Source organism: Tachypleus tridentatus, chromosome 8, assembly GCF_004210375.1.
Source record: "Tachypleus tridentatus isolate NWPU-2018 chromosome 8, ASM421037v1, whole genome shotgun sequence".
Lineage (NCBI taxonomy): Eukaryota > Metazoa > Arthropoda > Merostomata > Xiphosura > Limulidae > Tachypleus > Tachypleus tridentatus.
Window position 1 is genome coordinate 4530005 of NC_134832.1, and position 16124 is coordinate 4546128.

The following is a 16124-nucleotide window of genomic DNA, read 5'->3' on the forward strand; positions in this document are numbered from 1 at the left end:
GTTCAATCAAACTTTATCGCAAACATATACCTTCAGTACAACAACTACTCCATAGTCGTATATACTCAAAATTAGGATGACAAGGAGAGTTTAACAATTCATTAAATTAAATGATAATTCAACCTAGCATATGTTTTGTGCCTACCATGAGCTATTTGAGTGCACCAAGTGTATATTTAGAATATTAAAAACTAGCAAGATTTATTACATTCACCTCTTGCAGGAGCCCCAGATGAAACAAGACCAACTCTTCGTTTAAGAGGTTTATCCTTTAGCTGTTTTAGAATAATAGATGCACCAGGAAAATCTCCAGTTTCTCTGCGTTGTTTCCCTGTAACAAAATAGAACTGTTATTTAATATTTTAGAGCTATATTAAACATACAGATTACATTTGTACCATTGTGACTAAATACTGTTATTAAATACTTAAAAAAAAAAAAGGTTACCAATAACTAAATAATAAAAAAACTGTTTTCCTGTTGGGTATTTTTCAGTCACATTGTGTAATTCACTGGTTAGTCAAAAACTTTCTGGGAAACAGACTTGCTATACATAAGTCAAAATGGAACACAACCTGCACATGTTAAATAGGCTAGACAGTGACATAACAATGAAAGTAAAGTAGCAGAAAGATTCAAGTCTTTCCTTATTTAAATAAAATTCTGAAATTGAAAAAAACAACTATAAAAAGGTATGGAAATCAACAAAAAACACATAATAAGGAATATACAATGCCTAATAAACTGAAAACAATCAGTGAATCTAAAAAAATATATTTTTATTACAGGCATGACTCACATATTTGTTATATTTGGGAATTATTACAAACATACAACTTGTGTTAAAAGAAGTGACTACACCTAAATGATTGAAACAAACATTTTAAGTACTATTACTGATTAAAACCTGAGTTTAATTATGCGTCAGTCTTTAAATCACTTTTTCAAACTATCAACCAATTAAAACCTGAATTTTGCCAAATATAAAATATTAAAATCTCTTACCACAAATTAGGAAAAGGACACTGCAATAATATAAAAACAGTATGTAACACAAATTTTGTTCCTGGATAGTATGTGTTATTTCTGAATTGCTTGTTGTAAATGTACAGAAAATGGCCATTATTCCCTTCAAACATTGCTTTTGTGACCTGGATAATGAAATTTAGAAATTAACCTATTTTCTATGTAAAAACAAGTAAATTTGCACATTTTCATTCACATAAAGTCCAAATAATACAACACATGAATCAAGATTTACATGTATTTATACTAAATTTATACAAAAATGTTTAGAAGTGAGTAGTTTCTCAAGATTTCCGACTGTCATGTAAATTACTTTCACGTTCAACCCCCAAATATAGTCTTCTATCATGTTTTCATCATACACTCCCACGTCACAAAAGCAAAATTTGAAGAGAAAATTAGGTCTTTTGCATTTACTTAAGGCATAAGCAATTGGGAAACAACACTTTCTGCACAGGAACAAGGAAAAGTAAAAATTCTGTTACATTGTGTAATTATTATACACTCATTGTTCACCAACCCTACCTGCCTCTTTGTCAAAAACTAATTTTAAGCTAATAGGACAGAAATAAGCTATATGATGAGATGTTTGAGGAAAGTAAACTATATAATCCTCTCCCTACTGATCATTCCTAATTACAATAAACAGTTATCCTTTAAAATGTTAAATAAATAACAATTCTCATCTGCAATAGTCCCAATCAAGTTCACAGAGAGCAACCTGTTATTTTATACACATCATGTGAACATTGAATAAAAATAAAAAATAGGTTGAGAACTTTACTGATGACAAGTACAATTATAATCCATCATATGCAGAGTTAGACTGATATATGTACACTGCAGCTATGAATAGACAAACATGGTTAAAAAAAGAAATTAGGACAAGTTGGCCCAGAATACTGCACTGAAAAAAAAACACACTTTATTTTATAATTACTAGTTTAATACATACCAAACGTTTAAACTTTGAAATGTATCACAAACGTTTACTCATCAGCAATGAATAAAACGTTTTACAGAGAGTGGCCTTGATCAATATACTGTATTAATATAAAAATTTATGATATACTCATTTAACACAAAAATAAAGCTAAAACTAAACTGTGTGTCATTTGCCTTCTGTTTAATTTAGAATAGCCAATTTATCACGTGTGTTTGATGAGTTAGTCATTTATAATTAAATATATTGTTGAGCATATGTATTACACTAACGTTGCCAAGTACATGTTAAATATGTGATCTTCTACATATCAATGAAACAAATGCAAAATTGTTGAACCCATATCTTGAAACAGCTGGTTTGGTTATTAACAGTTTTACTAATAAAGCAGAAAACGTTTCAACCTCACTAGAAAGAGTTTGCATCTGACCATTGCTGGGCACATCTTAGGGACGAGAGTGTAAATGGGTAAGGGATTGTAGGGGGCATTGCAGTATATGTTAGGTTATTAATTAGTATAGGTATAAAGATGTTCCTTTATATTGGTTTAATTTTAGTTTTAGTTGTTGTATAAATAGGGCTGATTTTATTTTTCATTTGTTTATATTTGTTTCACTACTTAGTGTCTGGGTGTTTTCTATGGTTATGTTGTGTTTATTTGATTTGCAGTGTTCAAAAACGTGTGGTGTTTCTTCTTGGGAGGGGGGGATGTTCTTTTAATTAGTTTCCATTTTTCTGCTTGTTTCTCCAATATAGAAGACATGGCAGTTGTTGCATTGTATTTCATAAATAATGTTGGTTTTGTGTAGTTTTTACATAATATGGACTTCAATTTTGTACCCAGGTTTTGAATATATTTGGTGTTTATAGGAATGTTGTGTTAAGTTTTAACTAAATGTTGTTCATTATTTTTTTTGTAATGCCAGGAACATATGGTATGCTGCAGTGTAGGGTTTTGTAGTTTGTTGCATCTTGGGATTTATTACTGTTTGTTTGTTATTGATCTAGATGTGTGTGTATAATTTTTAAAATGTTTTTTGGAGGAAGTTTGTTGATGTTGATGAAGTGTTGTTTTATTTTGTTGATTTCATTGTTAATTGTATTGGGTAAGCATAGTTTTGTATTTATTTAGTTTCTTAATATGTTGAGTTTTTTTTTTTTGTTTCATGTGCTGAGTCCAAGGGAATGTATAATCCAGTGTGGGTGATTTTTCTGCAGATTTCTGTTTTGAATTGTGTATCAGTTCTACTGATTTTGAGGTTAAGAAATGCTACTTGGTTAATTTTTCCTGTTCACAGATGAACTTAATACTGAGGTGTTTAGAGTGAATGTGATTGGAAAAACTAAGTGTGTGTTCTGTAGATGTGAATCCAGCAATCGGCAACATACCATAACAGTATAGTGGTGGGTGTAAGGCTGAACAGATCTCTTGAGATTCAATCTGTGTCATAAAAATGTTGACTAGAACTGGTGACCCTGGATTCCCCCTACTCAGGCCATTTGGGGGTAGTTTTGGTCATTGAACATAGACTTAGTTTTGGTGGTAGTGAATTCTATAAGCAGAAGTGTAGATCCTGGGGGGATGGAGGGTATACATCCCCCCTTCATTTTAGGTGGGGGTATGGTGCATACAATCATCCCCCCCTACAGTTTGGTCTGTTGAATTGTTTTATTGCATCACAGGCCTACAAATTGTGTGTTTGTTCTTGTGATTCTCGTGTTCTTACCAATCGAATTACATAATTAGGTCTAGATATAGGCTTTTTCAGTAGCCAAAATGTTCATCTTTAATATAGGCGTGCTTCTCAGCTTTTTGATCTAAGGGATAGTTCGTATCAGTCAGTAGGCCTAAATATGCAAGTATTGTGGCAACAAGATTACTCTGACTGCATGTTTACAGCTTTCAGGTTCATGTAATCAGAGATTACCAATTTGCAAATTGAACAGCCCACATAAGTGGTTGCAAAAATCATCCCCCCTTCATTTTAGGTGGGAGGTATGGTGCATACAATCATCCCTCCCCTACAGTTTGGTCTGTTGAATTGTTTTATTGCATCACAGGCCTACAAATTGTGTGTTTGTTCTTGTGATTCTCATGTTCTTACCAATCATTGATTGATTGATTTAGTGTTTTATGGCACAAAGCAGCGAGCTATCTGCGCCAGACATTCGGTAAAAATGTAAAAAAAAATAAAATAAAAATAAATAAATAAATGTAGTAATAGACATAAATGGAAATGAAGGTAAAACAAAAAAGTATAAAACCAATGTTGACACCTAGTCTACAATGTTAAGATAGAAGGCAGAGTATAAGAAGTTGTAAGGTATTTACTCTAGCAAAAAGGTAATGATCATAACCCGCCAGGAAGACTAACAGGTAAGTTCAAGAACCACCGTCAGTCACCTGAAGTTGGTCTTTCCAGTCCTGGTTCCGCGTTATGTATCATAGCAACCAGTATCAAAATGTAAAAGAATAGAAGTTTTAAAAGACACTCTGCAAAATCGTAATAATGAGTAGCCAAATGTCCAGTAAAAAGATAAAAGTCAAGTAAATGGAGTAAAATTTGTAAAAGTAATTGAAGATAAAAGCAAAATGGCAATTAAAACAGAAAATGGCGTAAAAACCAATGTTGACATCCAGTCAACAAAGTTGTAAAGGACTACCTGTAGCAGAATGGTAATGATCATAACCCGCCAGGAAGACTAACAGGTAAGTATAAAAACCACTGTCAGTCACCTGAAGTTGGTCTTTCCAGTCCTGGTTCCAGGTTATGAGTCAATATGGCCAGTACTAAAAAGTAAAGTAGTAAAAGTGTGAAATGATATGCAGCAAAAGTATAATAACAACTCGCCAGGACAACTAACGAGTAGTTCAAACGGATAGTTCAAACAGTAGCGTTAGTCACCTGAAGTTGGCCTTTCCAGTCGTGGTGTCGAGTTATTTAATGTTCTGGCCATTGTCCAATGTCAAATTGAATGAGAGAGATTAAAACTGTAAAAAAGGAACCACAATTAAAACGGTGTAATGAATAAATATGCAACACTTAAATGAGATTATAAAGATTAATGGCCATTAAAAAATTAAAAACATTATCAAGGTGGACAGAGTCACCATCACCAATAACTCTGTCCAATGTTACAGATTGACCCTGGGAAAAAATATGTTTAAAATATTGCCGTCTTTGAGAATTGTAACGATGGCAAGAAAGTAAAACGTGGCTGATAGTGATTTGAGTGTTACACAAACTACACATTGGTGCATCAGTTCCAGATAAAAGAAAATGATGAGTTAAAAAACTGTGACCAATGCGTAGCCTAGTGAGAACAACTTCCTCCTTCCGAACTTTACGGAAGCTAGATGGCCAAAGTCCAATTTTGGGTTTGATTTGAAAAAGTTTGTTGTTGCATTGCTCACTCCAAGTGGACTGCCAGCTGGCACGGAGCCGAGCCTTGAAGATAACACCATAGTCCATGTATGGAATAGGCATAGGAGTGATGGTGCTGAAGCAGACATATTTAGCTGCCATGTCTGCAAGCTCGTTCCCGCGAATACCAACATGGCCTGGTATCCAGAAAAACTGGATTGAAGTAGCTGCTAATGAGAAATGAGCCAGTCGGTTTCGAATATCAGAGAGAATAGGATGTGAGCTAACGTGTAGCGATTCCAAGGCAAGTATAGAACTAAGCGAATCAGTATAAATAGTGCAGTTGGAGTACTGCTCAGCTGCAATATGATCCAGGGCAAGAGATATGGCATAGGGTTCAGCAGTGAACACAGAAGCTGTAGAAGGGATTCTGCGTGCAACTACTGACCCATAGCAAACCATAGCAGAGCCCACTGAGTTACCTGATTTGGAACCATCTGTATAAATGGGAACTAAATGATTGTTTGAAAGATATTCATTGAATAAAAGACGGTACTTCCAATCTGGAGTATCTGCCTTTTTTAGGTGACTGAAAGAAAGGTCACATTTGGGGGCTCTAATAAGAAATGGTGGGATGGGCCGACCTGTGGAATCTGCAATGTTATCCAAGGACAGACCCAATTCATCCAATTGCGCCCGGATGCAAAGGACAAACGGAGCAATGACAGGTCGTCTGTTCTGAAAAAGTATTGCCCACCAAGGAAGGAAAACACATTTCCAGGTGGGATGCTTTGGTAAGGAATGAAGTTTCGAAGTATATTGTAAAGATAGTTGCAAATGGCGAAGGTGTAGAGAAGGTTCATGAGATTCAATGTATATACTTTGAACTGGAGAGGTACGGAAAGCCCCAGTGCAGAGTCGAAGTCCTTGGTGATGAATGGGGTCCAGCATCTTTAAGGCCGAGGGTTTGGCAGAGCCATAGACCATTGATCCATAATCGAGTTTCGATCTAATAGGAGCACGATATACCTTTAACATTGAACAGCGATCTGCCCCCCAACTGGTAGAAGAGAAAACACGGAGGATGTTCAGTGCTCTTGTGCACTTGACCCGAAGCTGCTTTAAGTGTGGTATAAAGGTCAGTTTACAATCAAAGATAAGCCCCAAGAACTTGGTCTCCGGGACCACTGGAAGCAAAACTTCACCGATACGAAGTTCAGGATCAGGGTGAATACCCCGTCGATGGCAAAAGTGCATGCATACAGTTTTGGAGAGAGAGAAATTAAAGCCGTTCGCCAGAGTCCACTTCCGTACACAATTGATGGCTGTTTGTAGTTGCCGCTCAATATATCTCATGTTTGACGACTGACATGAGATGTGAAAGTCATCGATATACAGCCCATTCGCAACAGTGAGAGGGAGTTGTTCAGTGATGGCATTTATCTTTATACTGAAGAGTGTAACACTCAATACACAGCCTTGAGGGACTCCAAGTTCCTGTACAAAAGAACGGGAAAGTGTCGAACCCACACGAACTTGGAATCTCCTGTCTATTAAAAATTTTTTAATAAACATGGGTAGATGGCCACGTAACCCATATGTATGGAGGTCTCGCAAAGCGCCATACCTCCATGTTGTGTCGTAAGCCTTCTCTATGTCAAAGAATATTGATACAAGATGTTGGGGGTTGAGAAAGGCTTCTCTGATAGATGTTTCAAGACAAATTAGGTGGTCTGTGGTGGAGTGCTATCGACGGAACCCACACTGGGTGAGCGAGAGGAGGTTGTTTGATTCAAGGAACCAAACAAGACGAGCATTAACCATCCTTTCTAATGTCTTACAGAGACAGCTTGTCAAAGCAATTGGACGGTAGTTTGAAGGAATCTTGGGATCTTTCCCTGGCTTAGAGAAAGGTAAAATAATAGCCTGGCACCAGGCATCAGGAAAAACATTCTCCTGCCAGATCTGGTTGAAAACAATCAGAAGGACATCAAGAGAAGCAGGAGATAGATGGTGCAGCATGTCATAATGAATATCATCAGGTCCAACAGACGTACTGGCAGACCAATAAAGGGCCATTTTTAGTTCCACCAGGGTAAAGGGACAATTATAGTCAAAGAAACAGTCAGTTCAAAAGGAAAGAGGTCATCGCTCTGCCCGAGTCTTGATGGCCAGGAAGGCGGAGGAACAAGCAGAAGTGCTAGATACCCGGCAAAAGCTTTCACCTAGAGTGTTAGCGATGTTCCGAACATCAGTCACCTCCTGACCATCAGAGAGTAAGATCGAGAGGGGACAGAATTGTAGTGCCCATTAACCTTTGAATCCTGTCCCATATGATCTTGGAACTGGTGGTAGAAGATATGCTGGTTGTGAACTTAATCCAAGATTCCTTCTGGCTTTGACGTCTTACCCACCTAGCATGTGCACGGGCCCGTTGGAAAGCAACCCGGTTTGAAAGTGTGGGATATCTATGAAACGTATCCCAGGCCCGCTTTTGAGTCTTCCGTGCTAAGTGGCAAGCAGGATTCCACCACGGACGAGGATATCGTGGAAAACGTGTCGAGGATTTAGGAATACACTGAGCAGCTGCATGTGTAATACAGTCAGTTACTGCTGCTACACAGTCGTCTATTGATGGCTGATTTACGATGGCAGGATCAAGTTCTGCGAGAGCAGTGAAAGTGGACCAGTCTGCCTGATCCAGCTTCCACCGGGGCACACAGATAGGGTGGCATCGACCATGGCCAGTCTCTCTCAAAAGGATCGGAAAATGATCACTGCCTAGTGGATTACTGTCAACCCTCCATGAAAAATGGGAGAATAATGAAGGGGAGCAAACTGAGAGATCAATAGCGGTAAAGGACTGACTAGGTGCATGAAAGTAAGTGGAAGAACCAGTATTGAAAAGAGAAAGATTGTGATCAGAGAGCATCCGCTCTACAGATCGGCCCCTCCCATCAATAATAGCACTTCCCCAGAGGGGATGATGTCCATTAAAATCCCCTAGGATTAGAAATGGAGATGGCAACTGTTCAACGAGAGCATCAAGATCTGATTGATCACATGTCTCTCCCGGGTACAGGTACAGAGAACAAACAGTGATGGTATGACCCAAGGAAACACGGATGGCTACAGCCTCCAAGGGTGTGTTGAGTGACAAAGACAAGGTGGGCACGTGTTGATCAACCAACAGTGCCACCCCTCCATGTACTCGACCATCACACAACCTGTCATTTCTGTACAGAGAAAACTGCCGAATGGAGACAGTATCAGCAGTTTTGAGAAATGTTTCTTGTAAAGAAAGACAAACAGGATGGTAGGAAGCAATCAGCGTTTTGATATCATCCAGATTAGAACGTAAACCTCGACAGTTCCATTGTATAAAGGTGGTCATTTTTTAAGAATGGGTAGGTGAAGTGGCTGGAGAACCCTTCGGTTTACGACCATGTCTTTTTTCTTTACTGTCTTTAGTCGGAGGAGGTCTATCAACCTCCATGGATCCTGCTCTGGGTCAGGTGGGCAGGTTTTTGTTATTGGAAGGGGAATCCAGTGACTGAGGACGCGAACGAATAATTGTTTTGTCTCTTGTGGTGGGAGAAAAAGATGTATCAGAAGAAATGCCTGTATTTGAAACTGAAGGACGTGGATCTTGAGGTTTGTTGGAAGGTATGGGAGGAACAGAGATGGGTGTGAAAGTCGATTCATCAACCTTTTTAACCATGGAGGTCAAAAGGTTTTTCATTTGTTTTGAAAACGATTCTCTTGGAGGCACAGAGAGATCTGTCTGCACTCCCACTGTAGTTGTGGAATGAAGTGCAGCAGCATATGTCATAGATGGAGTTGTGGACAGCAATTTCCGAGCCTCAGGATAACTGATGTTATGTGTCGTTTTCAAACGCTGCACCTCTTTTTTCCTCCAACCATTTTGGGCAAGAATGAAAGTAAGAGGGGTGAGAACCATTGCAATTTACCCAATGTGGGTTCATGTCACAGTCATAGGCATCGTGGTCCCTGCCTCCACAATGAGCACATGTCAGGGAACCACGACAAGATGTCTTTGAGTAGCCGAATCTCTGACATTGGAAACATCGAAGAGGGTTTGATATGTATGGCCGAACCCTGCAAATGAGATAACCTGCCTTGATGGTGGCAGGTGCATGTGGTGAAGTAAATGTTAAAACGAGGGTATTTGTTGGCAGTGTAACTCCATCTTTGCGAGTGGAGATGCGCCTCACTGCAGAAACTCCTTGAGTAGAGAGACCAGCGAGAATCTCTGACTCGGGAACGTTCTTCAAATCCCTTTCAACAATAACTCCTCGTGAAGAATTCAAGGTAGCATGGGGTGTAACCTCAATAGGTATATCCCCAATTGCCTTTGAATTCAAGAGAAGTTCACTGTGTTGGCATGTGGATGTTTCAACCAATATGTCACCAGATCGAAGTTTCTTTACTGACTTTGGAGAGCCAGCAAGTCCCTCTAGTCCCTTTTGAATAAAAAAAGGGGACATTTGCCCTAAAGGTTTTTCCAAAAGAGAATGTAATATAAGAAAATGAGGTACGTGTGTTACTGATGTTGAAGATTGCTATTCTGAGTATTCAAGACGTGGTCACTTACCCATTGAAAATTTTTTTTACAATTTTATTTAAATTTTTTTGGAGGATCGATAGGAAAAGGAAAAAATTTCGGTACCCACTGACCCCACCCACCATGGAGCCCTACAAGGGGACGTACTACAAAGTCATGCAAGGACAACGCCAGGGTTTCGTGAGCACTATACCCAAACACCAGCATCAGGCATAATGTCCACAACACCCGTTGAGAACTTCCAACACTGGTACTTGGTTGACTTTAGCCCAAGTGGACCAGCCGATTGACCCAAGGGGGGCCACCCAAAGGCCGCCCGTCTACAGAAATTCAAGGCCAAAGTGGTGTGTTAGGGTTGGACCCCTCAATCACCAGGATCCTCTCCTCCCCTTCACGGGTCACCACGCACGGCAAACACGTGGGTGGATGTTTAGATCCCAGAGAAGGTAACCAGATAGAACAGAACCTTCCCCTGGGAGGTCCCCTCACCACGTACAGGAATCCACACCGAGGGGTCTTACCAATCAAATTACATAATTAGGTCTAGATGTAGGCTTTTTCAGTAGCCAAAATGTTCATCTTTAATATAGGCGTGCTTCTAGGCTTTTTGATCTAAGGGATAGTTCGTAAGTATCAGTCAGTAGGCCTAAGTATGCAAGTATCGTGGCAACAAGATTACTCTGTGACTGCATGTTTACAGCTTTCAGGTTCACGTAATCAGAGATTACCAATTTGAAAATTGAACAGTCCACATAAGTGGTTGTAAAAATCTATGCCCCTCTCTATAAGGGTTGCCAATTGTTTGCTCGGGATGTGTATTAATGGGTTGGGGTCTTGGATATAAAGTTCTAAAGCTATCTTGCTTCAGTCATTGGGACTTCTGTGAAGAGGGAGATTACCTCAAGACTGGCTATTAAGGCATTAGGATTTAGTTGATTAAGAATAAATTTAAAGTTAAAAGTATTTGAAAAAGGACCCAGCTGATGTTACATATTTAGAAAATGCCCACGCTGTATATTTACTGAGGTTGTAGTTAAGTGATTCATAGGTTGGCAGTATGGGTTATAGTGGAGAATCGGGTTTGTGAGGTTTGGGGGTACTGTATAGTTGTGGTTTTCTGAGATCGTGTTGGTTTTTTTCATTTGTAGTAGTATTTTATTTAATTGGTTTTCATGTGTTTTTGTTGGATTTGTGTTTATTAGTTTAAATTTGTTTGTATCTGATAAGATATTGTTCATTTTTTGAATGTATTAATTTTTGTTCATTATAATTATAGCATTGCCTTTATCTGCTTTTAGAATTTTGATTGATGTTTTGTTTTAGTGGCTTGTAGTACAAACATTTATCATAGAACATCATCATTATATAAAATTAACAAATATATAATTTCTTAGATTTCATTCAGTTTTGTTGGGCATCTTTAAAAAATTCCAGTTGTTTACATAAATTTCAAACTTGTTCTTTCTACTCTTTTAGTATAAGCAATGACAATATTAGTTTCATCACAAATGAAAATTAAAGACCTAGAAATCAACTGATATCAAGTGAAACATACATTATTCTGATTTCTTTGTGGAATTTTGTTCAGATATTTTCATTAAAGATGGTCCTTTAATGTTAGCAACTAAAAAGAAACTTTCTTAATGTTACCAATGTTTTTTTCAAAATAAAGAGCATGCATTTGGCATCAATGATTAGAATATCCTTTAACATGGGCAGAGATATTGTTGTTGTTTGGAGTTTTATGGCACAAAGCAACTAGACTATCTCTGCCAAACGACTGGCAGGGTTGTCATAAGTGTGCAAATTATAGGCTCTGTCACAGAATAATTACTTCTACTAGTTTTATTTGATTACCTTGTAGTTGCAAAATTAATTTCATGGTGTCTAAGTAAATCCAGTAAAATAATTTTAAATGATGCTATAACCAAATAACCATAGAACTCTTTGGCATGATTTTACAGACTAAGCCTCAATGTAGTCTAACACTGGGTAAAGAGTACAAAGCATGACCAATCCAAAAACTGTAGTTTAAACAATACCAACTGGAATGATCACAGTGATTGTGATGTAGCAAACGTTTATATAAAACATAAATGTTTTTTACCAACTCTAGCAATATCCTCTCATTTATATGAAACAACGTTTCTGCCCAAAGTACTCTAGAAACTGTCTAATTGTTGCTGTACCTATGGTCCAAGCTAATCCTGCTTCAATAGGAGTTGTTTTCTCATCAATATCATTTCCATAGAGACATAGTCCTGCTTCTAACCTTAATGTGTCTCTTGTACCTAACCCAGCTAACTTCACATCATCTTCCTTCGAAGCAAGAATTTCTTTGACAATGTCTACTGCTTTATTGGCAGGAACAGAAATCTATGAGAAGAGATAAAATAAAATCCCAATTCAAATCTTTGCCGTAAATATTTTAATAAATGCAGTTACTTAAATATTACTCTTTCTATCAGTTAACAACCATAAATATTAAGTACAGTTATAGTTTAATTACTATATTAATTAAATATAACACACTTTGAGCAGTTTCAGACATTCATTAATGCATTAAAGTTTTTATTCAATAGGAAAGCTAAATGAGTAATTACTAGATTTTAACTTATTTGTCAATTGTGAAGCATAAACCTACATAATGGGATATCTGTGCTCTGCTCATTTTTGGTGTTAAAGCTTGACTTTTAGCAATATAAGCCCTCAGACTTACAATTGAGGGACTAAAGAGACTTTTTATTTTTAGCTTATCAAGATTTATATTATTACTTTGTTCAATGTAACTATAGTTTCTAAACACAGATACAATTAGAACACAGTAACTTAAGAAATAAGCAAGGTTTCAAACAAAGTTTTAATTAAATCTTAGGAAGACATGTATCATTATGTAACACAAATCTATGTAACAATGCTGAGACAAGGTGAATTGTAATGTTAATAAACTATTAATATTCAATTAAAATAATAATCAAATAAAAATTACGTGAAATCAATTAAAACCAAAACATAGTAAAACAAGAAAAAAAATACATTTTTCAAGTCTTTCAGGACCTGAAGTTTTAAACACTGTGTTCCAAAACTTTCCATGAACAATAACTATCAATAAAGGTTATCTCAATAGTAAAAATAGCTTTTACTGAATTTCATACAAGATTTGTTATTAAAATAAGATTAACCATTACTACACAAGTGGAGATCAAAATTATATATGCCATACAACATTACAGAGTGCCATTAAAACTGATACTACATATTTGGCATCATATTTATCTAGTATTCATTACACCTTATATTGCTGAACTGTTTCATGGTAGAGAAAAGTAAATATCAGGAATACTGACAAAAACTGTAGATATGCATTTCAAAGATTCTAGAGACAATGCAGATTGTAGGACGGGTACAAGAAGTTTTCACAAGAACATCACTTTATACTCCAACTTGTCAGTTTACAGTCAATATTCCTTCTCTAACATAGGGTTGTTCCAAAGGAATGACTCCGTGCATGCTTAAAGATCACATATAAAATTTATTTTATCCAATATTTTGTGCTCCATGCTTCTGATGCATTCAGTTTTAATGTCCATGCTGAACAAAGGACCTTTCATGGTATAAGAATGCTACTTTGTTATGGCTAACATATCCTTACCTCAACCCCATCTTCTCCAGTGTAACCACAACGTGTCACTCTACAATCAGAAACATTACATACTTTGGTTATGGTAGAAGTCATAAAAGTTAGTTGTGAAAGATCGCAATCCACCAGTGGCTGCAATATTTGCATCATACCTGGTCCTTAAAGAAGAAAAAGAATATACAAAAAACAATTACAAATATAATGTTTTCTTATCTTTCAACTCATTAATAGCCTCATTACAAGACTAAAAACTGAGAAATGATTCTCCTTCCCTGTTTTTCAGTTATTTACAAGTTTTTTTAAGATAATTTAATTAAAATAACTAATTACCTTCTTGATATGAATTTTATTTGATTACTCATTACACCAAAGTAGATTCTTTCTTACAAAGAGCTAGCAATATAAAGCTTTTGATGCTTCTATGAGAATTAACCTGAATATAATTAATAAGTAGACAAAGGCTGCAACTGAGAAAATTCAAATACACAAAATTGTGTTCTTTAAATAAAACTTCAAATGAGTTGGGAAGACATACAGAATGCTAATTTCATTAATGAAGATCTTTGGAAAACTGGAAATGTTACTGAGGTTAACATCAGCTAATTTAATTTTATAATTTTATTAAGGCTTATAGAGAGTGAAAGTTGTTGGAAAAGTTAGGTGTTTTCCTACACCAAAAATGCATTCCCAATAGATATTTAACTCCTCCTCTCACAGAATCTCTTAACTAGTACTGTCCTCTATAACAAAACTTTTCAATACAAGCCTTCCACCTCCCACTTCTATATTTTCACATGCCAATGATCATGCATTTTCCACCCATAGGAAGCATGACACCACTTCTATTATAACTAGTGCCCCCTTCACAGCTGCACTCATTAATAACTTCAAGATTGATAAGAAGACCTACACCATGTATTGTCAGAAATGGGGAGGCTGGGTGGGAAACATTAGAAAAGGTAAGTATCTATTAAAAATACATTTTCAGTGTAAAAAAAACACCAAACTCCCAATACAATATCTTATCTCTTTTCACAAAAAAAAAGCTAGAATCCCACAATGAACTGGTGAAGGACCTATACAAAATATAAATAAAAAAAATGATCCCCCATTAGGAAAGGGCCAAAGAGAGACTAGGAGGCATGGAATATAAAGAAAAAAAACATTATACCTCAGGGGGAGACCTGTACCACATCTCATCCACGAACATTCTTCACTCTTTTATGATAATGTCATGAACATAAAAGGTGAAAAAACAAGAAGGAACCTCAGAATATATAAGAATGATGAATGAAACTCCTGAATGTCAAGTGGCTAGGGACAAAGGATTGTAGTAGTTTGACCACATCCAACACCAGGCAGTATATGGAACGGTACTTCAGATCTACAGTAAGCAGAGGATCATCTATCTTTTCACCACAAAACAGGAATTGGTAGATAAGTCAAAAGTTTATAGCAAATCCATCTTCACTTGCATGCATTTCCAACATAATTAACACCAGATCTGCCAGGAATCGACATCTACCAAATGACAGAAAGGAGGAAATCCCTGACAGGATGACATCTGGTCAAAACTGGTCTGTAATAAGAGAAAAACATAAGAACAGGGTTGTGTCCAGCTACAACCAATACCACATCTACCCCAAACCGACATCCAGCAGATCATAAGAAAAGGGAATGCAAACCTGGAATGCATCTTTAGTTTAAAACCTGGGAAAAATGAACATTTGTCATGCAGTCCAAGGAAGGAGGAAGGATAACAGCCAGCACATGTGTAAGGACTTACTTAGCTGGACCATCTCCAGCCAAAACGGAACCTGCAGGAATGTATATCCAAAGGATGGTAGGGAGGAGGATCATCTCAGTCTAAAGGGCAATAATACATAACCTGCTCTACAAAAAACATTATTTACCTAATCCAAATGTCACAAATACAAATTCCAACATGTAGATTATACCAAAACAACTATACAGGAATGTTTTAAAAAACACAATTCAATAATCAAGACAAACAAAGAACTTCCAGTGACAAAACCTTTAACATGCCTAGTGAACATTGCCTTGTAAACATTGAACTGACAGGAGTAGAGACAAATTGTCCACTTAACAGATACAGGGATATTTTAAAAAAACTTACTGTATAGCATTATTAAATACTATAATGCCAAACAGCACAAAACTCAATCCCAGGATTGATGACCTTCATACATCTCAGAAAAGATTTTCAAAACTAAATTCGTAATTACGTTTACTTTATACTATTAGTGATATTATAAAAACACGGGTTCAAGAAATCTTGAGAGAAATGAATAAAAACAATATAACCTGAGCACTTTCAAAAGGATCACCTTTCTAAAGCACTCAGGTTATAGAATGTTTATTCATTTACATTATTAGTATTATTCATGCTTTAATTTCTCTATATTTGTACTATATCTTATATACTGCATCATATTATTATTTTCTCCATTTCCCATCACCTATTGCCATTATTTTATTTTTAAATTTATCTTTATAAAGATTGCTTAGCACTTCTTATCACTATTATCACACTTAAGTCTTTTA

The 16124-nt window shown here is 36.5% G+C and overlaps 1 protein-coding gene across 2 annotated transcripts in view; it reads right to left on the bottom strand.

Moving 5' to 3' along the window:
* The window catches only part of LOC143258434 (aminomethyltransferase, mitochondrial), a 35641-nt gene that overhangs the window by 3187 nt on the left and 16330 nt on the right, over positions 1-16124 (bottom strand). Inside the window, exons 5-7 of one of the 2 annotated variants that reach the window (XM_076517362.1) lie at positions 13572-13717; positions 12109-12295; positions 215-331 (exon numbers count right to left, since the gene is read on the bottom strand). In XM_076517362.1, the coding sequence (XP_076373477.1) occupies positions 215-331; positions 12109-12295; positions 13572-13717 (450 nt within the window). Of the gene's footprint in view, positions 1-208; positions 332-12108; positions 12296-13571; positions 13718-16124 lie in introns of both variants that reach the window. The other variant, XM_076517360.1, reaches the window with a different exon arrangement.